This window comes from Antechinus flavipes, chromosome 2 (assembly GCF_016432865.1).
Source record: "Antechinus flavipes isolate AdamAnt ecotype Samford, QLD, Australia chromosome 2, AdamAnt_v2, whole genome shotgun sequence".
In the NCBI taxonomy this organism is placed as follows: domain Eukaryota; kingdom Metazoa; phylum Chordata; class Mammalia; order Dasyuromorphia; family Dasyuridae; genus Antechinus; species Antechinus flavipes.
The window spans coordinates 178,944,223-178,970,422 of NC_067399.1; the positions used below are offsets into that span (position 1 = coordinate 178,944,223).

General features: G+C 34.1%; 1 protein-coding gene across 2 annotated transcripts in view; it reads right to left on the reverse strand.

Annotated features, from left to right (window-relative positions):
- The window catches only part of MCPH1 (microcephalin 1), a 332,832-nt gene that overhangs the window by 240,385 nt on the left and 66,247 nt on the right, over positions 1-26,200 (reverse strand). For both annotated transcript variants that reach the window (XM_051975986.1, XM_051975985.1), the window contains one exon: positions 15,081-15,193. In XM_051975986.1, the coding sequence (XP_051831946.1) occupies positions 15,081-15,193 (113 nt within the window). The remainder of the gene's footprint in view (positions 1-15,080; positions 15,194-26,200) is intronic.

Below are 26,200 nucleotides of genomic sequence, written 5' to 3' on the forward strand. Positions count from 1 at the left end.
AATAGCCACTGCATTCTAGGATGCACAGATATAATTTTCTGGCAGTTTCATAACAAATTTACCAGACTTAAAAATTGGACCTATGAACACAAAGACAAAAAAGACCTCCCCATTCTCAAGGAGTGCATATTCTATTTAAGAAAGCCAATATGTATACACACATATAAATAAAATCATACAATTACAGATTTTGAGCTGAAAGGAACCTCAAGAGTATATTCCTGAAGTGTCAGTCAAACTCAGGCCTTGACACAGCCCAAACCATGCTAAAATGTTTAACAAAAGAAATAAAAATATAATACAACATAGATAACATTGATTTTAATTAATACGTGTGGTTTTCTAAATCAATGTGTGATCTGCAGAGATTTGTTTCTATCTGATTTAGATATTCCTGATCTAGTTCAACTTCATTCTTTTACAAATGAAATAACAAGGCCCAGAAGAAATTATGTGACTTGAGTAGGGTCACAGGTAGGAAGTGGCAAGATTTGAACCCATTTTCTCAGACTTCAAATTTGACATTCTTTCCTCTGCAGCACTATCTGTCTAAATAAAGAATAAATATAAGGGAGTTAGGGATGGGGAAGAGTACTTGCAGTGTGAGGAAATTAGGAAGGGCTTCTTATTAAAGATGATGCTTTGTTGTGCCACAGTTCTCTTTTAGTGTCCTGACTCAGTTTTCCCTTATTGTTCTCACTCAGTTTCCCTAATTGGTCCTGTCTCACTTTCCCTAATTGTTCTGCCTCAATACCTTTAATTGAAATCCCCACCCCCACCCTGGTTCATAAAGTCTGATATAACTCAGGGCTATTTGCTCTAAGGTTATAAATTGTCAATGTGTAAATTCAGAAAGGGGAACTCCAGACTTTATGTCTGTAGTCAGACATTTTCTTAACTCCTAATTTGTTAGAATTTATGTCCCTACCCCCCAACCTGTCAGAACTGAATTAATGGCTCCTGCCTGGAGATTCTCACTCACCAGAGTTTAGACTCCAACCCCATGCCTTTGTTTAGCTACCGTGTATAAATATGTCATGGAGAACTTGCATTGGCTGCTGGATGCTGGCTGGGTGTTGGATTCTTAGAGACGATAGCCTCATTCAGCCCTGGGACCAAAACATGGATCCATTTGGTCCTAATAAATCTCTTCCTTTCAAATAAAATATTAAAAACTGTCTAATCTCTATCTTGCCTCAGTTTCTTCAGCAATGCATCTTGAGTTGAGTCTGAAGAAGTCAGTGATTCTTTTAGGAGGAAATGTGTAAGTACATTGCAGCCACTGAGGATGGACGACAGTACAAGAGCCCAGAGAGAAGAGACAAAATGGAAGGAACAGAAAGGTGGTTTAGCCAGATCATCTATAAAGTAAAGGAAAGAAAGTATTGTATAATTAGACTGGAAAGAGTGATTGAGGCCAGATTGTGAAGAGCTTTTAAAGTCAAAGAGAGGTATCCTAGAGTCAATAGGGAGCCAAAAGAGTTTATTTAGTAAGTACGGACATGGTTACATTTGCAATTAAGTAAACTAGTTTTGCTCTCTTAAATATCATTAGTCTAGGGAAAATAATTTTTAAAATGTAATGCTAAATTCCTGATGGCTGTTCCATGATGGGGTACCAAGCTCTATATGCAGGGTTGACTCCCCACCAAATAACAGCTCCATATTGAGCAAGCATATAAAGATATAAGCAATTAAATCTATTTATCCAAATTAAAAGCAAAACAGATCAAAGAAATACATGAAAATAATTTCCAGACATTATAGTACTCCTATTTGTAGTGAGGTAGCTCAACTCAACAAAAAAAATCTTCTAACCCCTTTTCTCTCAGCTCTTGCTAATTTTGCTGTGCCTTCCTTCTCGTGTAGGAAAGAGGCATTGATCTACGTAAATAAGGACAAAGTCCCCTACTAATAAACTTTAGATTGAAGTTACTTTCAGAATATTTAAATGGATTGGTATAATTTCAAATGATGTATCATGTCTCAGTAATTTTTCACAAATTGTCAACTGAGAATATGCAGATTCCAAGATTCAGCTAAAAACAGTTCTAAGTATTTTATAAAATAAACTGAAAGTTATCTGCAACCAACTTGTCTTAGAATACTATTCTAAGTATTTACTATTCTGATAATAATCATTTCCTTTGTTACCCTAAATCTCATAGAAAATTAAATGCAAAAATCTGACAATGATTTAACATCTCTAAATCTCTGTAAAAGTGATATTGAGTACTGAAATAAGAATTGGGGGGGGGGGGGAGATCTCAGTAAATGAATAAAATGGCAAAAGGGAAATGTCCTACTTATTGTGCATGATAAATGGAAAGAAAGGATGCCAAAACTGGAAGGGAGAGGTAACTGACCGTCCCCAAGTAGAACAGAGTATGTTTCTTAACAAGATAAAAATCCTTAAGGACAAATCTGAATCAAATTTGGCAAAGGAGAAGAAACCAATGAAATTGACAAAAGTAATAACACAAGTACAAAGACAATTTAACTAATCATAATGTCACAGGGCAATTACTTTCATTAAAGAGAAAATGAATAACGAATGTTTTTGGGGGAGGCATGGCATATTTAAATAAGAGGAATCAGGACAGTTACTGAATCACAAAAGCAAAATATTGACAGATCTAAAGAGGAAGATCACAACACATGCAGTCGTGAGAAAGATTACCATGTCTTGTATACAAAGCAATCTCTCTGAGGAAAACAGTTAAATGTGTATTTTTGTAAAAGAGAGGAAAGAGGACTTGAAAATCAAAAGTTCCATGTATTACATATTTGTAATCACATACACCTAATTAAAATTATAAGCAGAATATCTTGCCTCTCTGTTGAAAACAGCTAATCAGCTTTCTTTAAATGTACCAGAAAAGTGATTGAATAATTTTACTTCAAACAAAATCCTTTCAAAAATATAGCAAACTGATAATGAGGACTAGAAAAGACCTGTTCCACGCTTGTTTCTCCACAGCAGGAACTTAATCACAGATTAGAAAATTCTTTTTCTTACAAAAGACTTTCAGAAGTGATATATTAACTGAACATTTAACCATGTCCAAAAGCCACACAAGTACATGCCAATAGGAATTTGTTTGAAATCCCTCATATCTTGTTGTTTTAACAAAGTCCATGATGAATGCCTCGTTGATTCTGAATTTTAGCATTAACCCTTTACCCTCTTGTCTTTTTCTTTTTAAAACAAATCTTTAATGAGCTTTAGTATATTATCATTTAAATTTGTAAATATTAGATGAATAACAGTTAATTTTATAAAAAATGAAATTTTAATAGCGTAGCAATAGGAGAGACAAGTAAAAAAATACCTCCTTATCACCCAGTGGAGAGTGAGATTGCTCCACACCATTGTCTATCCTGAGAATATAGAGAAAGTGCAGAGAATAAAACATCATTAGGTAGACCATCCACAATGCAAGAGAAAAGTAACCATTTGACAATTCATTTCTCGAATAAGGTTTATTCCAATTTTAGTAATTATAGAGGTCATCACTGCAGATTAGTAAGTGAAGAACAGAACAATTCAGTGTTTTGAATAGTCTATATTTATGTAGTCTATTACTGCAATGACAAATATGTAACACATGGAACTTTTGATTTTCAAGTCCTTTTTTTTTTTTTTTTTTTTAAAACAAGAAAACACATTTAACTGCTTTCCTCAGAGGTATTTAAGTATAAATTAGGCATTTTGGTGGCACAGTAGTTAGAGGATTGGATTAGGAAATTAGGAAGATAGGAATTAGAATCCTGCCTCAGGCAATTACTGGCTGTGTAACCTTATGGAAGTACTGAAATTTTTTTATCTTTGATTTTCTCCTCTGTAAAATGAGGCTAATAATACTGTTGCAGGGCTGTTGAGAGAATATAATAATGCCTCGTAAACTTTAAAGCACTAAATTCTAACTATTCTTATCATGGCAACTAAATAGTTCCTGAGATAGGAGCTAGGAAAAATTTAGTTCAAACCCCACTTTAGAGATTTACTGGCAGTGCTATCATTACAAGGATGTATAAATTACTTAATATCATGCTACATTTTTTTAAAAAGGGATAATACTAGTATCTACTTAACTGGGTTGTTACCAGGATAAAATGAAATAATATTTTAGAGGAATTCACTTTTTATTGAGCTCCTGTCTATAGATTTTCTTTTAATTGAAGTCCATCAAGAAGTGAATTATTCTAAATAACAAAGCTAAAGAGTAAAAAGGTTAAGATCTAAACCCAGGTCATATAAGAAAACACCATTTTTTGTATTATGCCAGACCTTTGTGACAATATCTGATGCACCCAATGTTGAGATGAATAAGATCTGTAGTTTACAATCAATTAACTGAGAACCCTGGATAAAGTCACAATTAAAAAAAATAATCATCTAAATTTTTTAAATTTTTTACATTTTAGCCAAATTTAGGCTTACATGGTCAGACTTTCCAAAAAGTAATTATACTTTCACTTCTATCACCCTCTTCTCTGATCGTGGTGGGGAAATAATTCATGCTTCCCATTGGTACTTCAATGCTTTCTCTTTATCTTCATCACTCAATAATTTCTCCTTTTTAAACGACATTTTATTTTCCCAAATCTATGCAAAGATAGTTTTCAATATTCACCTTTGCAAAATCTTGTGTTCCAACTTTTTTCTCCTTCTCCTCCCCATCCTAAGACAGCAAACAACTTGATATAGGTTAAAAGTGTACAATTCTTCTAAATATATTTCCATATGTTACGCTGAGCAAATATATATAACTTCTCCTTTTAGCTTTACTTCTAAATATGTAGCACCCAATCAATATTTTAGAAGCTGTTGTCTCCTTAGTTCCAAGATACTTCACTTCTTTTCTCTGTGGCTTTGGTACTTGTTCCTTCTTTCCTCCCAAACCCTATCTTCATAATAGAGGGTTCCAACATAGAAAATGATACTCCCTCAAATAATTTTATTCCCAGTTACTCAACTTGCTCACTTCCCATGCCCTGTTCCTCTACCTACTTCAACTACACATAGATTAATCTTTCTATCACCCATAAGAGTTCCACTTCCATGTATATGAACTTTATAATTCCTTTATCTGATCACAAACTGTTGTCATTCCATGACTCCATTTGTCTTGGCATCCCAAATGCTGGTCTTTTGTTCTCACTGTGACTTCCAAGCCTTCCTTTTCTGTCCCGCCTCCCCCTCTCCCTGCCATGTTATCACTCTACACTAAGTATACTCTCTTCCCTTCTTGACTTTGATCATTATCCTTTCATTACATTTTTACATTATCCTTTTAAATTCCTTTCTCCCTTATCTAAGATCTTGCCTTGCCAAACTGCATCTCTAGGATATTTTCACAATCCATTATCTTTTTCCAATAGCACAGAAAAATCATGAAATCATGCTGACTGGATTTACAATGTTTATATTATATGATCTCAACTGAACCCTCACTGGAGCAAAGCAATCTTTTTACACCTCCCTAATTAATTCACTGAAGCAATTTTTCCAAACGTCTTCATCTCTTCTCAAACCTTTTATAGCTCTACCTTAGCCAATTCTCTCAAATGAGAACCGTACCTCATAGTTCAATGAAAAAAAATTGAGCATTTTTGCTAAGAGCTACCTCTTTCCTCTTCCACTTCATCTCACATTACTCAGTTGCATTCTGCTCTTCCTGAATCTCTTTCTCACATGAAGAGGTCACCCTTCTTTGCAATGCAAACCCCTTAACATGTGTAAATGATCTTATTTATCTTCTCCAACAGATTGTCCCTTTTTATTAGACAAACTTTCACTTTTCTTCAGTCCTCATTACTTCATACTTGCACTACTGCAATAGCCTGGCAGTCTCTCTGTCTCAGGTGTTTCACCATTCCAGATCATTCTCCACCTATTCAAAATGATCTTCCTGGGGCAGCTAGATGGCACAGTAAATAGAGCACCAGCCCTGAAGTCAGGAGGACCTCAGTTCAAATGTGACCTCAGACACTTAATACTTCTTAGCTATGTGACCCTGAGCAAGTTACTTAACCCCAAATGCCTCAGTAAAAAAACAAAAGAAAACAACTTCCTAAAACACAGGTCTATCTACTCAATAAATCCCAGTGGCATTCTCTTATCTCTAAGATCAAATATAAATTGCTGTTTTGTATCTAAAATATATCATAATTGGTCTCTTTTCAGTCTTTTTATACTTTATACTTTTTATTTATTCTCATTGATGTATTCCAAACAGGATATACTCTCACTAAACTCCATCCACTGCTTTCAGTGGATGAACCTCATGCCTTGAACAGTCCATCTTCTTGCCTCTATGGCTTCCTTCAAATCTCAGCTAAAGTTTCCCCTTCTGTAAAATTCCTTTCCCAGTCTTCCTCAATCTTAAGTGTTTTCCCTCTAGTATTATTCTCAGTTCATCCTGTAGATATCTTGTTTGAATATAACTCTTTGCATGTTGTGATTTTAAGGACATACCTTCCATTTAAGGAGGGCACCCAGGGCAGCCATCTCATAATTTCCCACCAGGCTTTACTCCTAGATTTTATCATACTCAGGTCAGATCTTAAAACCCATATGTTTAGTATTTAAAACCCCTTATAACATGTTCCCTTATTGCTTTTCCACTATTTTTACAGCTTTTTCCTTCCCTTTTCCCAACCTTTATAAAATCTTATTGGATTTTCACATCCATTTTATAAGTGCTAAAACTGAAATTCAGTGAGAAATTTGCTGAAGATAAAACAGCTACTCAGAGATGAAAAGTCCAAAGAGAACTCTTCTGATTTCCAACATAGTATTCTTCCCATTATACTACCAAACCACACAATTTTACTAACAAAATATCAGGAGGTAGCTGTAAGATTAACATCTATTTCTTAGTGTGTTGTCATGTGAAAATATGAATAAAATCTGATAGAAATCCATGGTCATTTGTTACTGAGAATATTAATCATATCTCCACTGTTATAGAACCCTTTTAGCATTTACTCTGATTACCTTTCTTCCCCTAGACTCACTCTTTCAAGTAACAGAAACTATGAGCTGGCAAGATGAATATCTTTTTGAACATGAAAGTGACACATGTCAGTCTATTTACTAAGAATATCCATGTGGAAAGTTGGAAGAAACCCTGGCAGGAATATAAATCACACCTAAAGAACTCTCCTAAAGAATATTTACAATAAAAGAGATCATTAAGCCATCATGTGGATTCTATAAAGTTCTAATCCTGAATGTAAGTAGGCACTCTACATGAATATACTCAATGAAAAGGTATAGTTTTTTTATGATTCTATTTAAATTTCAGATTTACCAATTTCACATACCAATATTTTAAATGGAACATGAGTATTTAATGTTAAAGACAAAAGTTCCCTGCTTTTTCTAAAAAGTTCTGATATTAAACACTAGTGGGACAGATTTAAATTACTTCTGTGATATCATCATGAAAGATTTGTTTTTTAGATGTTCTGATGACGTAATATCTGTTGGACTGGTATCTGTTATAACTAGCATATTCTTATCATTGCCAAGTTCTAGCATCCTTAACCAAAGGCAGTTTATAAAAACTATTAACAGATAATTTGTATATATATGCATCAGAAATTAAGAGAACTTTCAATTTTTGTAGGATCAACTATCAATTTATCCTAAGAGTTCCCTTTTGCAGATAGTGCCTTATCATACCATATCTAGCAGATCTAAGTAATAGAAAATTATTTAGTGGACACTTAAATCAGCCTTTAGGAAGTGTGACAATTTCCCTAAATGTGTAACAGAATACATACTGATTTTTCTAGAAAAAAAAATAAATAGAGCTTTTTAGTGGGTTGAGTTATTACTAATATATTTCATAAGTATATAGATAATATCACCATCAGCATTTTCCATTCTTTGAATTATCGAGGCCATTTATCCCTCTAATTTAAACTACCATTAGTATTCTGACTGAAGAGGAATACAAAGAGGAAGTTGATTCTATGACTACAGGAAACTTTAGGATTACCCACAATTTTATTTTATTTTGTTTTTTTGCTCTGAAGAAATCTGCCTGAAAATGAATGCTTTTCCCTAACATAATTTTGCTACATTTTATGAATTCAAATGTCAAATATATACAAAATTCATTATTATCTCATGCCTGGATTTCTCAAGTAGCCTTTTAACAAGTCTGCCTGTTTCAATTAATCCTCCATTCAGCCAATAAGGTAATTTTTCTAAAGTACAAATCTGATCACATCACCCTTCTATTCAATAAACTCCAGTGGTTCCCTATTATCATTAGGATCAAATATACTCTGGTTTTGCATTCAAAAGCCTTTTTCATATGATAGCTTCTCCTATTGTTCCAGTGTTTCTAAAACATCACTCTCCAACATGTACTCTTTGACCTAATAACATTAGCCTTCTGGACATTTCTTCAAACAAGACACTACATCTCTCAGTTCCAGGTATTTTCTTTTACTGTTCCCTATTCCTGAAATATTCTCTCTCTTACTGACCTCCCTATTTCCCAACTATACTTCTTTCTTTTGCTGAAAGCTTTCTTCGACCCCTCTCATTTCTGGTGCTTTCTTTATGTCAATTATTTCCAATTTATAGTTAATTTTGTATATATTTGCTTGCATGTTGTCCCACTCACTAGATTGTAAGCAACTTTAGGGAAAGGACTATCTTTTGTTTCTTTTTGTATTCCCAGTGTTTATCATATCTGCTATATTTTTGTTGTTTAGTTGTTTTTGAGTTGTTTCCAACTCCTTGTGACCCCTTTTGGGATTTTATTGGCAAAGATATTTGAATGATTTGCTATTTCCTTCTCAGTCTCATTTTATAGATGAAGGACTAAGGGAAATTGGGTTAAGAGACTTGCCAGCATCACAAAGCTACTTAAGTGTCTGAGGCTAGATTTGAACTCAGAAAGATGAATCTTTCTGATTCCAGGTCTGACACTTATCTATTGTGTTATTTTATTGTTCATTTGATTTAAAACTGAAAAAAAAAGGTTGTTCTTTATCTGAATAAAAGGTCTAAGCTTGGCACTTAAGACTCCATAATTTGGTTTCCACTGACCTTTCTAATATTATATTATATTATTATACTTAAGTTATTCTTTGCTCTAGTCAAACTCATCCCCTTGCTATGCTCCATATCAACTCTGGATCTCTTGTCTATTGACAGGTGGTTTCTATGTCTGGAATATATTCTTTTCTCTCCTCTGCCTCTTGGAACCTCTAGCTTCCTTTATTACACAGTTTAGGTGCCATCTCTTATATAGAGTTTATCAAACCTACTCACTTCTGCCCCACAAAAAAAAATTCCTTTGTGCATGTTTTATTCTCCTAGCAATATGGAAGCACCTTGAAGAAAGCACTGTTTTACTTTTGTCTTTGTATTCCTAGGTTAGCACAATGTCTTGTAGGGAATAGATGCTAAAGAAATATTTACTCAGTGAGTAAAGGTAAATGCACAAAGAAAACACAACTAACTTACCCCAAGGAGGGACATGTAATTTGAGATATTTTTCCAGAAGTGCTGTTAAATTTCCATTACTACAGCCAGACTCTCTCCCCTGAGGTATGGGAGCACAGAATATCAGGGAACAACAGTGAGATGCTTGGTATCAAGATGTGAACAATCTGTGGCTAGAGTCCAGGGCAAAACTAACAGATCTAGCAATGTTTATTGTAAAACTTAATGTGAAAATTTTTCTCATACTTATTTCCACAAAATCATGATGTACAGGGAAAAGCATTAAAAACGCCAAATGCTTCTGAACCTCTACCATTTCTAATATTCAATCTTTTCTACTTAAAATTTGTGCATACTTCTTAAAATAGAACATCTTAAAATGAAATAAATTTCCATTGCAGTTGCCTACAATTCAATTAAACAAAATTTTATTAAGTGTTTATTGTCTCAGAATGAGGCCAAGGAATGCAAAAATAAAAACAAAAACCTTTGTGCTCAAGAAGTTTACATTCTAAGAGAATTATAACATATAAATATATAAGTAAACAGAAAGTAACTTGAAGAGATAAATTATAAATAATTCGGGGGATCAAAGTGGGCTTCACTGAGGAGTTGACCTCCAAGGTGATCCTTAAAAGAAGAGAGACAGGGGAGCAGAGAGAAAGGAGCAACACTTTACAGGTCAAAGAATATACTCTGTGAGGACACAGAGACAGGAAATGAAATACTGAGTTCAGGGAATGGCTAAGCCAAACTAGGTGCTAGCAACTAGTTTGGCTGGAACTTCATTAAGTGGAGAAATATGAAAAAAGGATGGAAAGGTGAGTTGAAGCCATATTATAGAAGGCCTTAAATGTTATAATGAGAATTATATTTTATCCAGAAGCAAATTGTCACTAAATGGTTTGTTTCTGGTTTTTCCCCCCAGAAGTGTGACAATGTCAGATCACTCTATTAGGAAGATTATTTTGGAAATCTGTAAAGAATGGATTGCAGAGGAAAGATACAAAAGCAGAGAGATCAATAATGAAGCACTGTCCTAGGAAACAATGGAAGAACAAATGAATGTATTAAAAAGTATTTTTTTAAAAAGCAATTATTATGATTATGATTATTAATTGCTTAATCAGTACTTATTATATGTCAAGCACTGTGCTAAGCTCTGGAGGACAAAAAAATTGTTATTTTTCTTTATCCTTCATTCTTGAAGAGGACCAATGATATCCAAAGGTGAACTGCAAAAGAATTGGATTTCAGTGATGCAGAGATATACAAAGCCTCACTCTCTCCTCCAGAGTCATCTGAGTCCAGTGACATGACATAAGTCAAGAGAGCTTTAAAAAAATAAAATTTGACAGTCCCTGCTCCTTAAGAAGCTTACATTCTAATAGTAGGAGAAAATATATGTAAGGGGATGATAGCCAGGGAAAAGTATTTTGGATCAGAAAGCTATAAGCATGGTGAGATAGATTAATATGGTAGTAGATGTATAAAACACTTTCTATTAGCAATGATAATACTGATGTGATTATGTTTCCAGACAATGACAATGAGATTATGTTATGGGCCAAAACTGTGAACTTGAAACAAAGGAGTCTTACAAGGTACTAAGTCAGTGTAATTGATAGAGACAATAGTTGTCTAATTTAGCATGGTTCAGTATGATTGATCTGATCCTACAAGGAGATGTTATGGGCCAGAACTTGAAACAAGGTACTCAGTGGAATTGAGGAGGCAATGGTTAAATCTAGTTTTAGCATTGATTTAATCCTACAATAAACAAAGGATTGTTTTTACTCAGTGTACAGTATATAAGCAAGAAGCTCTCAGGGCCAGGAAGGACAAGCACACTAGAAGCTCTCAGAGGTTGAGACAGATTCCTTTCATCTTCCATATTTGTTGTGTCTGGAGGCTGAAGCAGAAACCCTTGGAAATCTGGGAGATTCAGAAGCCAGAGAAGGCAGGAGGGAACTCAAGCTCTCTAGGCCAGACTGAAAGGCAATCCAGAAAGTCCAGCCCCAGGAAGGAGATAATAAAGGATCTGGACGATAATTAAGCTAACCAGGCTCCAGGAAAGGAGACAAGACTTGGAAAGAGACAATAAAGGATTTGGATTTTAATACCCGGCTGCATTTGGAGTAATTACTCAGAACTGAAACAAAGTCTGCTCCCACAGATCCCAAGAAAACCCCAACAAGAGAACATTACATTTTAGAGAGAAGATTACAGGATTGAGTAGTTAGGTGAGAGGAAATATATACAAGGCAACAAAGCAGCAGCAAGCAAGTCAGGGCTGAAGTTGGCCTGATAAAGTGGGTTACACATGAGGCATTCACCAGGATCTTGGGGGAGCCCTAGGGTGGTAGCTTCAGAATTAAAAGGGTTAGTCTTCCAGAAAATGGTTTCCATTTGATATAGCAAGATAATTGGTGAGAAGCTGAAAAAGGAGAAAAAGCATAATATAGGTGTGAACAGTAGTCAAGGAAGTAAAGAGAAAATCCAAACAAGGAATATTATGTAAGTGGAATCTTTAAGATTTAGCGATTTACTTAGTTTATGGCAAGTGAAGATGATCACTACAGGAATATGTGTAGAGAGAGGAAGATATTGGATAGAAGTTAGGGAGAATACCTATGTTTTGAGAATGGTACATAGATAATAATATAACAAAGGAAATGGTCTATTAGGCGTGAGAAAAACTAGAGGAGCTCAGATTCATGAAAGGCAAAGATAGGGGAAGTACTGGAAATGGGGCATAATTAACAGTGTTAAAAATCTACAGAGAAAGATGTATAGTCTATATTAGATTATTTGCTGTCCTGAGGAAGGGAGAGAAAAGGGAAAGTGAAAGAAAAATTTAGAATGCAAAATCTTATATAAATGAATGTTGAAAACTATCTTTATATGTAATTGGAGAAAAATAAAATACTTAAGCATAAAAAAATTAAAGTCAACATGAAGACAGAGAAGAAACAATATTAACAGTTAAGAGATCTAAAAAATAGCCTTAAAGAGAGTAGTCTTAGTAGAAAGGTAGGGACAGAAGCTGGATTACAAGGGACTAACAAGTGAGAACTGAGAAAGTAGAGAAAATAGTGTAAATAACTTTCTAAGACTTAAGCAATACAACAGAAAAAAGTATCATCTCAACTTGAAAGGACGTTGAGATAAAGGTAATTAAAAAAACAAAAAAAAAAAACAAACAAAACAAAAAAAAAAAAGATGTGGTGGTACTAAGCATGTTTGTAGCCAGCAGGGAAAGAGAGAGTAGAAAAGGAAAAAATTTTCAATTCAATTCAATAGTAACAAGCTATAGAGTAGATGAGATAAAGGACCTAAAAAGAAGATAGAAGGAAAAGAGCAGTGGTGTAGAGTATTCTGAGGTCTAGAGTAGGAAAGATAATAGAGCTCTCAATAGTAGACTGGTTTTCCCAGTAAAGTGAAAGAAAAGGCTGACAGAAAGCTTTGAGATAGGAGTGGTAAGGAGGAAAGAAAGAATTATAAATAAGTTAAGTAAAATTACCTTCAGTTCGAATTTTTTAAAATATGTAAATTAAACTTTAAGGAATCTTCAACCTTTAATCTTAAACTTTAAAGGAAACGAGCCATTCAAAGTTTCTAGAACAATAAAAATAGTATCAAATCAAAATTTTCTTTCATTTAATGGCATCATTTCAAAACCTCATCATTTTGAGCCAAATTTCTGTGGTCTTTGGTGTGTTTCAGTGCTCTCAAGTGTTAACAGGCAACTCTCTAAGATTTTAAGTTAAAGAGAACTTGTTGACTTCCACTGGTTACAAGAGATTTCTCATCCATATTTCTCATAGCAATGAAATCATAGGGATCAACAAATCACTTCACTTCTTAGCCCAAAGCTGAAAGGTTTCTATTTTATTAGATACTCAATATGAGATGAATCAACATGGAAAGATACTTTCCTAAGACTCAATCATTTCAACAGATTTCAATAAAAGACATCATTTAGAAAATATTAACAATATTTGTATTCCTGAGTTCTGTTTTCCACACAGCTGCCAAATTATTTTTAGATGGTTCAAGTCTAGTCATGTTATTTTATCGCCTCTTGATCTACAACAAGATTTACCAATGGCCTCTTGATCTACAACAAACTATAATATGGTTCCAGTTCACATTTCTAGGTTTGCTACACATGACTCTTTCCTCTAGTTTCCACTAAATTGGCCTACCCAGTTCTTCCTAACTTTTTAAAAGAGGCATTTTCCCTCTTTCTGTCTCTTTCTCTGTGTATCTGTTTCCCCCTCACCCCACTCTCTCCCTCCCACCTCTCTTTCTTTGTATAATTGTCCTCCATGGCTGGAATGCACTCTCCTCCTTTCTCTCATTAGGTTCTAAGGTTCTCTAGCTTCTTTCAAAGTTTGATTCATGTATTTATTGGGAAGTCTACTGATTTTTCTTGTCAGTTCTCCCTCTCTCCCCACCTTAAATTATCACATATACATTTAATTATTTGCATGTAATATTCCCTATCCTCCAGTAGAATGGAAACTCTTTGATGACAAGGACTGGTTTTTGTCCCGGGCTTCTGTGAGAATAAAATGAGTTAGTATCTATATTTAAGTATGTATGTAAAACTACATATATTGTGTTTATAAGTATACATACACACATACACACGTGTATTACATTCTGCAAATCTTAAAGCACTACATAAGTGTTAGCTTTTAGTTAGCTAGATAGGAAGGAGGATTGATAGAATAAAGAATAAAAAATAAGGAGAAGTCTTGATGGAAGCCAAAAAAACTGAAAGTCATGTCTTTCCCTTACTCGAATGCAAGAGTGATTTGAGAGATTTTTCATCAAATTTTTCAGGCACATTCACATACATTCAGAAACATTTCTATGTTTCTGAAAAGAGTTCACTATAAACTCAATCTACTTAAACATTTACTGTGTAAATAATAAAGCATTTTTTTAAATCTACTTGAAATCAAGTCCCATTAAATTATCCTGTATTTTTCCTTGGTCTCACAGACATGGCAATTATAATTAGCTGCCAATTTTAAATTTAGGAGATAGAAGTTGTCAAAAAATCAAAGGAAAATAGAGCCAAACTAAGGTTAGGATAACAGAAACAGCCAGTTCTAGAATGAGTTGTGCCGCAAATAATTCATTTCAAAAAATAATTTTTTTTAAAAGTTGGTTTTAGTCAGTATTTACACTTCTTACTATGCATGACTTGAACTCAAAATTTGATAATTCTAAAGTGAAAGATGGTTTATGTTCTTAAGCCCTTCTTAGTGAATATTTATTCAGATTAAAGACTACAACAAGTACTGGCATAATTAAAAGACTTTGGCATTTTGAAGATCTAAAGATGTCTTGGAAGCAAAATTTGAGAAAGCTCACATTGCATGCATATAAATGTACATTAATTCAAGGCCTGAATGTGACCATGGCTTTTATTTTTGTGAACATTATAACTTTTTAAGATTTACCCAAAATTAATTTTGGAAAAAACTTTCAGTTTGATAGGTTAGTTTATATTTCATAAACTCAAAGCAGATCATTAAGATGTACCAACTCTTAAAAGTTTAAAATAATATTTTTATACAAGTACACTGACCTTTCTGACTTTTTTAGTTTTTTTGAATTCCTCTGGAGATTTGATCTTTTGGTCTTTAAAGCCTTCAGAGACTTCATCTAAAATATCAAGCTTCACTTTTCCACTTTCAACACCTAAAATCCAAGTGAATTGAAACTTAATTAGAAACTAAAATAGACAAGTTCAAATTGACATAGCAAGAGAAAAGTTAAAAATAAAACTTCCTTATTTGTTATAGTAAGAAGGCTTAGTTTAGGTTTTGTTGAAAGATATAAACATCATATATTTTTAGTTCTTTGAACTACTCAGGCTTTGCATTCTGTTTCATTTCAAATAACCAAAGTAGGCTATATTATTCAATAATTTTTTTAAAGTATTTTTCCCTTGGTAGTACAATATTATTAAATTTGTTTAGAACAAAAAAAATGTATACATCTAGATTTTTTTATTTTAAATAAAACTGCTTTTTTATATTATAAGTTCCTGTGTGTAGGTTACCATAAAATATTACATATTAGAATTCTTCCTAAAATTTACAGAAATTTTTTTTGGATGAAGAATATGTAATAATTGCTGTAGATATCACTATCAAATATCTCAAACTGAGACAAAGTTCTTAGTACTAATCAATCAATAAGCCACTATCATGTGCCAAGTACTGTAATAGGAGCTCAGGAGTACATACACCACACATACGCACATTTCCTACTTCTTTTTACAGGATTATTCTTCCAATAATGCCATGTGGACACAAGTCATGAAATAAAATAGTCTCTAAAGAATCAAAATTATAAGTGAGTTTACTCAGTTGAAATGGACACAGGGATGGTTAGCATGAACAGGCTGAAAAATATTACCAAAAACCTATGCACATAGGTTACCTGTCGCAAACAAGACATAGGATAGCCATATCATGTTAATAGCATAACATATCTTTTTTACAGCCATAAATGATGTCAAAGCTTATCTAACCCAAAACTAATTTTACATTTTAGGAAACTGAGGCCAAAAGAATTCAAGTGGCTTGTGAAAGGTCATACAATTAGTATCAAAAACAGGATATAAACCTAAGTCCTCTGACTTCAAATCCAGCACATTTTCTATTGAGAAGAAAGGGATAATCGGTATGACTTGAATGTTTCTTAGCTTCCCAGAAGTATTTTGATTTTAAAATAGGATTTCTGGAAATGCAAATGAATATGATTAACTGAAATGAAGTGTAGATAAAACTTTTGAAAACAGAAAAGATGATTTTTTTCATATCACAATAAAGCCTCAGAATGGTATTTTAATGGCAGAAAAAACAATGTATGACCAATTCAATAATTTGCACACCTGAGTAAATGCATGCAGAACATAATTAGGTGCTGAATTATTCAACCAGAAAATATTTATTAAGCACTTACTACATGCCCCATATTGTATTAGATGCTGGAGATACAAAGACCAAAAAAAAAAAAAAAAAAAAAAGCAGACTCTGACCTCTGAAAACTTATATTCTATCAGGGAAGGAAAAAATGTATATAGTTGATGGATGAATAATTATTAACAACTACTATGTATCAGATATTGTGCTAATAAATTCTGGGGATACAGAGAAATGAAGAAGGCTGACCCTGTTCACAAGAAAGTCTAATGGGAGAGACAATAGGTAAATAACTACAAAGAAACTGTATATGGGATGATGTTAAGGGACAGGTCAATTCTCCGAGAGCCTCCATAGCTGTGGAACATAGCATCTGAAGGAGTTTCAGGGCAGCCTTTGCTGACACAGGTGTTGCCGACTGGAAATGAGATAAATTGGAGGCAGAGGGAAGAGGAGAGAGGTCAGACAATGCAACTGCCTCTCAGTCTCCTTGTATCATCCTCTCACATGAGGAGATCCATTCTGAGTTGGATCTCTAGTAGCCACTGTCAGGTGGCTCCCGTGTATTTCAACAGGATAAATTGAAAATAATCTCAGAGGAGAGGGCCTAGCATTAAGAAGAACCAGGAAAATCATCTTCTAGAATGTAGAACTTTTGCTAAGATTTTGAAGGAGCAGGAAATCTAGTAGGCAGAACTGAGGAGTGAGAGAATTCAGAGAGAAGAGCCAATGAAAATATCTGAGTCTGGAGAAAAATATATTGTTGAACTAATTACCTCAGTAGTTTTTGTCAAAGTGTTATGTGGATTATTGTTGTGGGATTCTGGGCCAGTAATAAGTCACATACAAATTAAGATTTCATCCTGTGATGTCATTTGTTTTCTTTGAAAATGAAGGGCAAACAACAATATATATGTTATTGACTGATAGATGCAAAATAGATAAAAGTGAAAATACTGAAAGATTATCATCATTTATTATAGATCACCTATAGAAAGTTACTGGAAAGATATGGATTAATATCAAACAAATTAAGGAACTAGAAAAGATTATACTTTTCACAATTAAGGATAGAAGAGTTTGTGATCAAAGAAGATCACGAGATAAAATGGATAAATTTTAACAAAGTTGTAATCAATGTAGTTAAAATTGGAAAAGAAACATGTAAATGGGGAAAAGACTTTGTAGCATTTCTTTAACAGTTCAAATGTCCACTGTTTAAAATACAGTAGTACCATTCCCCATTAAATAAATGAGCAAAGGATATGAAAACAGTACTCAAGGTAAGATCAAAGCTATCAATAATCACATTAAAAATGTTCCAAACCATTAATAAAAGAAAAGTATGCCCATCTTGTTAGTAAAGATGAAAAAAATAAAAAAGGAATGTGATAATTATTGAAGGGGATGTGGGAAAAGACACACACTATTACATTGTTGGAGAAGCTGTGAACTGGTATAGCCAATCTGGAAAGCAATTTCGAACGATACCCAAAAAGGCATTAAAATTGGGAATTAAATTTTATGCTGCATTTTAGAAATGTTTTCTCAAATAGGAGGGAGTTGATTTTAGTAATGATGAGGTTCGACGCAGGGCAGAGAATTGTGGGAACTGCTTCTGGTTGGCGCAGATCCTTCATAAAAGAATCTACAAAAATGAAAAGTTAGACTAGCAAAAAAAGTTTATTGTTGGCTCTGAGAAATCAGCCTTTGCTAGGAAGACTGACTTCCTCAGTGACAAGGTCCAGATAAATAGAAAGTTCCTAGCAGAAAAATCTCCTACCAGAGAAATCTTGGCAGAAGGAAAAAGAGGGGTGTTAATACTGAGAAGAGGAAGTCTCTTCACAGTGAGTGGGGGATCCTCACAGGCAGCTATGCCAAGAAGAGATCCCTTGGCCTGGCATGATTCCTGCTTTTGGCCCTCTGCAAGGTCCTGTTAGGGAAATGGAGGCTGACACTGAGAAGAGAATGCATTCTTAGTGGGTAGGGGGTCCTAGCAGGCAGCTATGCCAAAAATAGAGAGAAAAAATAGAGAGAGAGGGGTTCCTTGAAAAGGTATGTCCTGCTTTGGCCTTCTGCAAAGAAATGAGCCCCAAAGTTGCTCTTTTAAAAGAGATTTGAGATTGAAATTTCAATTGAATGAAATTACTGCCCCCAGGTCTACATTTACTGAGAGTGGTCCTGAGCCAATCTTCAGCTCAATAGAGATCAATAGAAATCTATATCTCCAGCTAAATGAGATTACTTAAATTTGAGCTAAGTAGGGATTGATCTTGGATTCAATCAGTCCCACCAAGATAACTTGATTCCCTGAGGCAGGCCTCTTCCAGTAGGATTCAAGGAGTTTTTTCCCCTTCAAGGAGTTCTCAAGAGTTTACCCTAAAGTCAGGGCAGTTTCAGGGTTACCCCTTATCAGTAACAACTGAGAAAATACTTTTTAAAATTAGAAAAATAGGGGCAACTAGTCAATGTAGTGGATAGAGTACCACCCCTGAAGTCAGGAAGATCTCAGTTCAAATTTGATCTCAAACACTTAACACTTTCTGGCTGTGTGACCCTGAGCAAGTCACTTAACCCCAATTGCCTCAGCAAAAATAATAATAATAATAATAATAATCAGCAAAATAACATTTTAATGTTAGAATACTTGTTCTAATACAAACTATTTATTACTTTGTATTTACTATACTTATTATCTAATTAAAAGTTTTGTTTTCTTCAAGTATTATTTTCTAATCTGTAAATTTTTAAAGCTTGTAATTTTTGTCCTTTATTTTTTATAAAGTGTTTTATGATTTTTTATTATTAGCAAAAATTTGGCCTGACAGGTTATTCCAGGGATCTTCAAACTTTTTAAATAGGGGGCCAGTTCACTGTCCCTCAGACTGTTGGAGGGCCGGACTATAGTAAAAACAAAAACTTTGTTTTGTGGGCCTTTAAATAAAGCAACTTCATAGACCTGGGTAAGGGAGATAATCGTCCTCAGCTGCCGCATCTGGCCCGCGGGCTGTAGTTTGAGGACCCCTCTTTCTGAGCTAGGGAATAATAATAATAATTACTCAGCTCAAGCTATAGCTTTAATACTTTAAAAGTATTATTTCATTTAATCCTCTAACAACTGTGGGAGGTAAGTACTATTATTGTCCATTCCATTTTACACAGATTAAATGAATCATCCAGAGCCACAAAGCTATTTTATTTGAGGTCAGATGTGAATTTGGGCCTTCCTGATTCCAGGCCAATCACTCTATTCACTGGGCCACATAGTTGCCTACATGTTAGGACATATATAATTAATATTATAATCTGAGCCAAATTTTAAGATGGGGGGGGGGGATATCAGTATATAAGGGGACATACTGATGGTATAGAAAAGTTTTCAGCATTTTGGAAAAAGCAAGTGAATACTGTATATGCTGCTGGGATGATTGGAGGAAGGTAGGACTTCAGCCCTCTTTTTGAATTTAAAACAAAAATCTCTAAATAGAGCTGACTATAAAATGAGAAATTTCATTCCTTTAAACATATTTAACCACCTACCCAGAAACGGCCTTATACAGCAGGACTGAGGCAGTCAGCTGAGGTAAAATGTGGGAAGGAAATATAGTAGGAAGGAAGTTAAAAAACCTCAAGGATTTAAGAGAGAGTTCAGGAACTAAATGCTATGGTTAGCATCTGATTTATCTAGACCCAAGTCTCAAAGGGTTATGGGCATTAAGATTTCATTAATGGCTCACAACCTGGGCCTGAACCTTTCCAAGAAACCAGTCTGGGACCTTGACTAGAGGAATGTTACAAATAAAACTTTAAAAGTTTAGTTTAATGGAATAAGTTGCTTACCATAATGCTTGCCCTTCTGTCTACATTTGGGATAGCTGACCATAAGAAAAGGGAAATATAACAACTTTGCAAAACAAAAGTTCTCCAATACACACTTGAATCACATGCCCTTTGTCCTATTACCAATCACATCTTGCTAAACAACTGTCTTGGAATTCTCCTGCTTGCCCTCTTTGCTCCTATTCACATCCTGCTGAAAAAAACTAGAAAAATTTATGAATTGCTCTGACAATCTGTTGACTGGCTCACTACAATTTCAGGTCACAGAATCTCAACTGGGCCTTCACTGAAACAAGGCAATCCTTTTACACCTCTATAATTGACTGACGATCCTACTCACCATAGAGGTGAGACTTTGAACTCTTGGGACTTTGCTAATTTTTTGTAATTCCATCTGCTTGTAGTTGGTATACAATTACGATAAACTTTGCCCCTTTGACTAGGAAATGGATTAAAGCCTGCAAATTCTTTTGAGACACCTCACTACACCGGTCTATGACACCAAATTTTTGGGGTCCCTTTCTCAACCTCAATAGAAGGAAGAAAGGAAGGGAGGAAGGAAAGAAGGGAGGAAAGGAAGTGGAAAATAAGGAAGGAAGGAAGGGATGGAGGAAGGAGGAGGGAAGGAGGGAGAGAGAAGAAAAGAAAGAAGGAAGAAACCTAGCATTGTGCTAAGTGCTTTGCAAATATTATCCATTTGATCCTCTCAACAATTCTGGAAGTAGATGCTATTATTATCCTTCTCATTTTATAGTTGAGAAAAATGAGGCAGGAAGGAGTTAAGTGATTTACTTAGGTTTACACAATTACTAGGGTAAAACAACATTTGAACTAGGGTTTTCTTGACTCAAGCTCCAACTCTGTGGGATTGGGTGTTTCTATTCTTCATAGAGGGGAGAAAGAAGCAGGGCAAATGCTAGAATGCTGTGCTTCAGGATCAGAGAATTAGATTATGAGAATAGAAAGACTCTCTTAGCTCACCTAATCTAACAACTTTATTCTTTTAAATTTTCATTTAATTTTTTCAACTAACAAAAATCTTATTTTTATTCTTCCCAATCCCCTAATTAATAAAAAAATAAAAAATAAAAAAGGGAAAACAAAGTCTGTATAATGAATATGTAAAACAAGGAACCACATTAATGCAGAAAAATTGTCTCAGGAAGCAGGTGAAGAGATACAAATATGTACAAAATAAATATTTAATAAATAACAGGTAATTTTGAGGGTGTGGAAGTGTCACAGGACCTGAGATCAGGAAAAGTGTGATGTAGAAGATGGTATTGGGCTGAGCTTTGAAGGAAACTTGAGATTCTAAGAGACAAATATGAATGGAAATATTGTTTCAGACAAAAGGGGCTTCCAATGCAAATGAATGGAAATAGGCAATTGAATTTTAAATGGATAAGCACCAAAAGCTGAGCTTGGTGGTACATATCAGGAGTTCCAGCTAATGAGAAGGTTTGAGGCTAGTGAATCACTTGAGTGAAGGAGCTCTGAGTTACAGCAGGGCTAAAGTCAATCAGGTGCCCTGCACTAATTTATGGTGAGCCTACAGGAGCCAGGCCCATCAAGCTAACAAAGAAGATAAGAAATAGCTCAAATCAGAAAAAAAGGAGATTAAAGTTTGCACCAGATTAGGCCTGAGAGGCTGCCTGCTGCACTTCTAGTCTGGATGAGACGAAGACTGCCCTAAAATAAAACAAACCCCCCAAAACTCCAACCCTACTTTGGCTGAAAAGTAGTGTTATTGAAGGGAAATGATGGTCAGTCAATAAAGCTGCCTGGAGAGAGAGAGAGAGAGAGAGAGAGAGAGAAAGAGAGATTAATTAGGAAAGTATTACAATAGTCTATGTGAGTGCTGATGAGGATCTGAACTATTGTGATGACTATGGAAATAATAAGAAGGGGCTGGACTCAAAAGAAGTTATATATCAAAACACTGGCAACTGTAATTAGATATGGAGAGTGAGCAAGTAAGCAGCTGAAGATGGATCTGAGATGGTAGCCCTTGGTGACCAAAACAATTGCCCTGTAACAGAGAAAGTTCCTTGCAATTGGGAAGTTCTAGCAAAAAACTGGAAATAATGTACATGTCTACCATGTTCAGAATGGCTGGGGGAGAAAAAAGGAGTGCATGTGAAATTAACAGTTGAATAACAGTTTAACATAAGAAACAATAAATATTTTAAGAAAACTAGGGGAAAAATTGCAGTAATTGTTGAATGGATTGTTAGTTGTGATTTAGGTCAGTTTTTTCTTTTCCCATTGGAACCATATTATTCTGTTTTTCAGGACTCAGATCTGGTTATTGGGTATTATTTGACATTACTATCATTCATTTGTCTTAACTCCTTGTGACACAGCAAGTTACACAAGGACAGGAATAGGAACTATGCCTTACCCAAAGTAAGTATTCAATAATGTGTGTTAAGTGACACTGAATTACTTAAATGTGATTATTACCAAGATGTCCAGGTAAGTTTATTTTGAACAGAACTAAAATATTGCAAATCAACTATTTATTGAGTAGTAGCTGCCTTACAAGTAAAAGCATTATATTTTATAAATAAAAATAAAACTTCTCATTATTTCTACAAGGTGATTTTCTGAGATTCATTCTATATATTAATTATGTTAATTCTTTTAAATATTTTTATACTTCCCTTTGGACCAATGACCTGAAATATTTATTTATATCCTTCAAAACTTATGTTTTGCAAGTCTAAAAATTATTCATTATCTTCTAAATACAGATCCTCTCAAATTATAAACTGTAATGAGTTCACTTCTTTGATTATATATGTTCTACATATCTTTTTACTTTCTTTAAAAAGAAACAAATGACCTTAATCATCTTTAATATTTAAATAAACAACCAGAATAAAACAAGTTATAAAAATACTCAAATCTCCAAGGGTTATGTTTAAAACTTTTATTTGAAAATTTTATATAGAAACACCAACTCTTAATATCACAAAATTTTTTTTTACAGGCCATTAACACATAGCTTTCACACAATTAAAATTTTGTTAAGTTTCACCACATCTATATTCCTTATAAAAATTGACAACCATAAAATTACCTCCCCCACCAAAATCCATTTACATCTGCTTCAATCACAATAGCAGGATGAAAAAATTCTGAGAAACAACTCTTCTCAAAACTTTTAGGCATGCATGTATCAGTCATTTACAATTTGCGAACATAAATCAAATAAAGCCCTACCATCGGTAACAGTATCCAAGAAAATGATGAAAGCTTTCCCTTGCATAACCTCCTATTACTTGGTTCTCATTCTCTACTTACATATGTTTGTACTGTATAGATCTATGTCAAGATATGTGTTTCAGTTAGGAAAAAAAGTATTTATGAAGTGCTTACTATATGTCAGTTACTAAATACTGGGGATACAAAGAAAGGCAAAAACATTCCCTGTTCTCAAGGAGCTAAGTCCTAATGGGAAAACATCATGCAAACAATTACATATTATATACAAATGTGTACATGTACTTATACACACATAAACACATACCCACATATGTGTGTCTATATATATAAATATGGTAAATTAGAGGTAATCTTGGAGGAAAGTGCCTGCATTAAGGGGACCAAGAAAGGCCTCGCAGAAAGTGGGACTTTGAGAGATTTGAATGAAACCAGGGAAGCCAGGAGGTAGTGGTGAGGGAGAGAATTCTAGATATGGGAAAGAGCCAGTGAAAAGGTACCAACTCAGGAAACAGTATCCTGTTCATAGAATAGCAAAGAGACCTCTCCTACATGAAGAGTAGTAAAGAATAAGAAAAATAGAAAGGTAGACAGAGGTTAGGTTATGAAGAGCTTTAAAAGCCAAAAATAGGATGTTATATGACTCAGGAGGATTTCAAGGAACTACCAGAATTTACTGCATGGGTGGGTGGAGGTTAGAGCATATGACATTCGTGGCTGAATGGAAGATGGACTAATTGAGAAGAAAACTGAGGCAGAGAAACCAGGAAGATTTTAGCAAATGTAATAAGGGCTTACACCAGGTTGGCAGTGTCAGAAAGAAAGGAACATATACAAAAGACATAGCAACAGACTGGATATGTGATGGGATGGGTAAGAGAAAATGAGAAGTCAAGACTTAGAGCCTGGGTATGAAAGAATAGCAGTACTCGTGAAAGTAATAAGAAAATATGGAAGAGGGGAGAGGGAGAGTTTAAGAAGAATGTTAACTTTTTTTCTTCCCTCTACCATATGCTAACTTAACTCAAACTGACTCTCTAGTTAACATAATTTCTTCTAAAACCTGATTTCCTGGTTCCTTTTAACGTGCTTATATTCCCAAACCCTACAATCTTATTTCATCTAAATTAGCTCAATTCAAAAAGGAAAAATCACAAATATAGGATCCAGGGAAATCAAAGTGAAACTGAACACAGAAATGTTTTAGTTTTCCCTTACATAAATAACTGCTGGAAAATATTTCTTAAATACCACACTCAACAAGTTTTACATTTTAGTTGTAGAATAATGGTGATGATCAACCCTACAATAAATTTGGCCTTGCAAATATCCATTGGGGGGAAAAAAAAAACAACTGGCAAATTTTAACACTTTGTAGCCACTTTGCCAGTCCAGATTTGTTATTTAAAATAAGAAGTAAGGTCCAAATAAAACTGGGATCATCATTCTTGTTCCTTCTTTATGTTAAAAATTCCATATCACACTACAAGTCTATACATAAATTTGTCATAACTGAGAAAAGTTGATTAGTACTTTAGTATATATATTTTCCCAAAAGCATACTGACTCTAGATTTATGAATACTATATAGAGAAATATAATGAGTGAATTGGGAAGAAAAGCAGATACTAAAAAAAAAAAAAAGTGCTAAAGAAAAAAAAAAGTAAAAACCCAACAATATTAAGATTTCACAGGAGTAGCCACAATACAAGAAGGAATAATGGATCAAGCTATCAAACTATCATAGAAGAAATGACTAAAAAACAACTACTCATTTGGAGGTATGTTTATGCAATCTAATTTGTTTATTACATACATAATTTAAAAACAGACTCTTTAAACAAACTAAGACTTCAATTTACAAGGTTAACCAGAGGAAACATGATTTTACATTCCAAGAGAAAAAAAATTATTTTAATTGTAGCAAATAAGACAGATAGCTAATATACTAACCTCAGGATTTGCTTTTACTTGTACACCTCTGTTAATATGCTCCCTAACAAGTATCAAAAATTAAAATTTTAATGAAATTTAAAAACTACTGAGTACTGAGTAATTGTTAACTCAAGCCATACAATTTTCTTTTTGAAAAATATCAATAATATCTCATACAAAGGTTGTAAATTACATTAGTTGTAAATGTGTAAAAACAGCCTATTTCAAAGAGATAGAGATAGGTACCATCTGCTATTTATTTAAATGGTCTATCAAAGTAAAAATTCACATAATAGCAATCATTTTTTTGAACTCACATAACCATATTTGTTCACATAATGGTTGATTTCGCATAATGATCACAGCCCTCTTCCAGTACAGGAAAGTAGGTAAAAATAATTTCCCCTCATAAGTAGCACATCATTGCTTTGTTATAGTAAATCACTTGACTGCTATCACAGCTGCACAATCTGTACCACCAGAGATCACTGCTTGAACATGAGAGGCTGACTGACATCACTTCAGTAAACACTGACAACTAATAATATAGCTAATATTTTCATAAATGTTATCACTTTCTTTTCAATCTAAATTTCAAAGCCTTATGATTTTGTTAAAATAAAAACCAACTTTTATTTCTCACTATTTTTAGAAAAACAAAGGTAAAACAAGTAAGAGAATCTTGGGGAGGTGGAATTTGCAGATCTGCATACTGAGGCCAACAGAATCAAGATCTCACTCAGGTTCTCTCCTAGAACTATTTTAGGTAAGA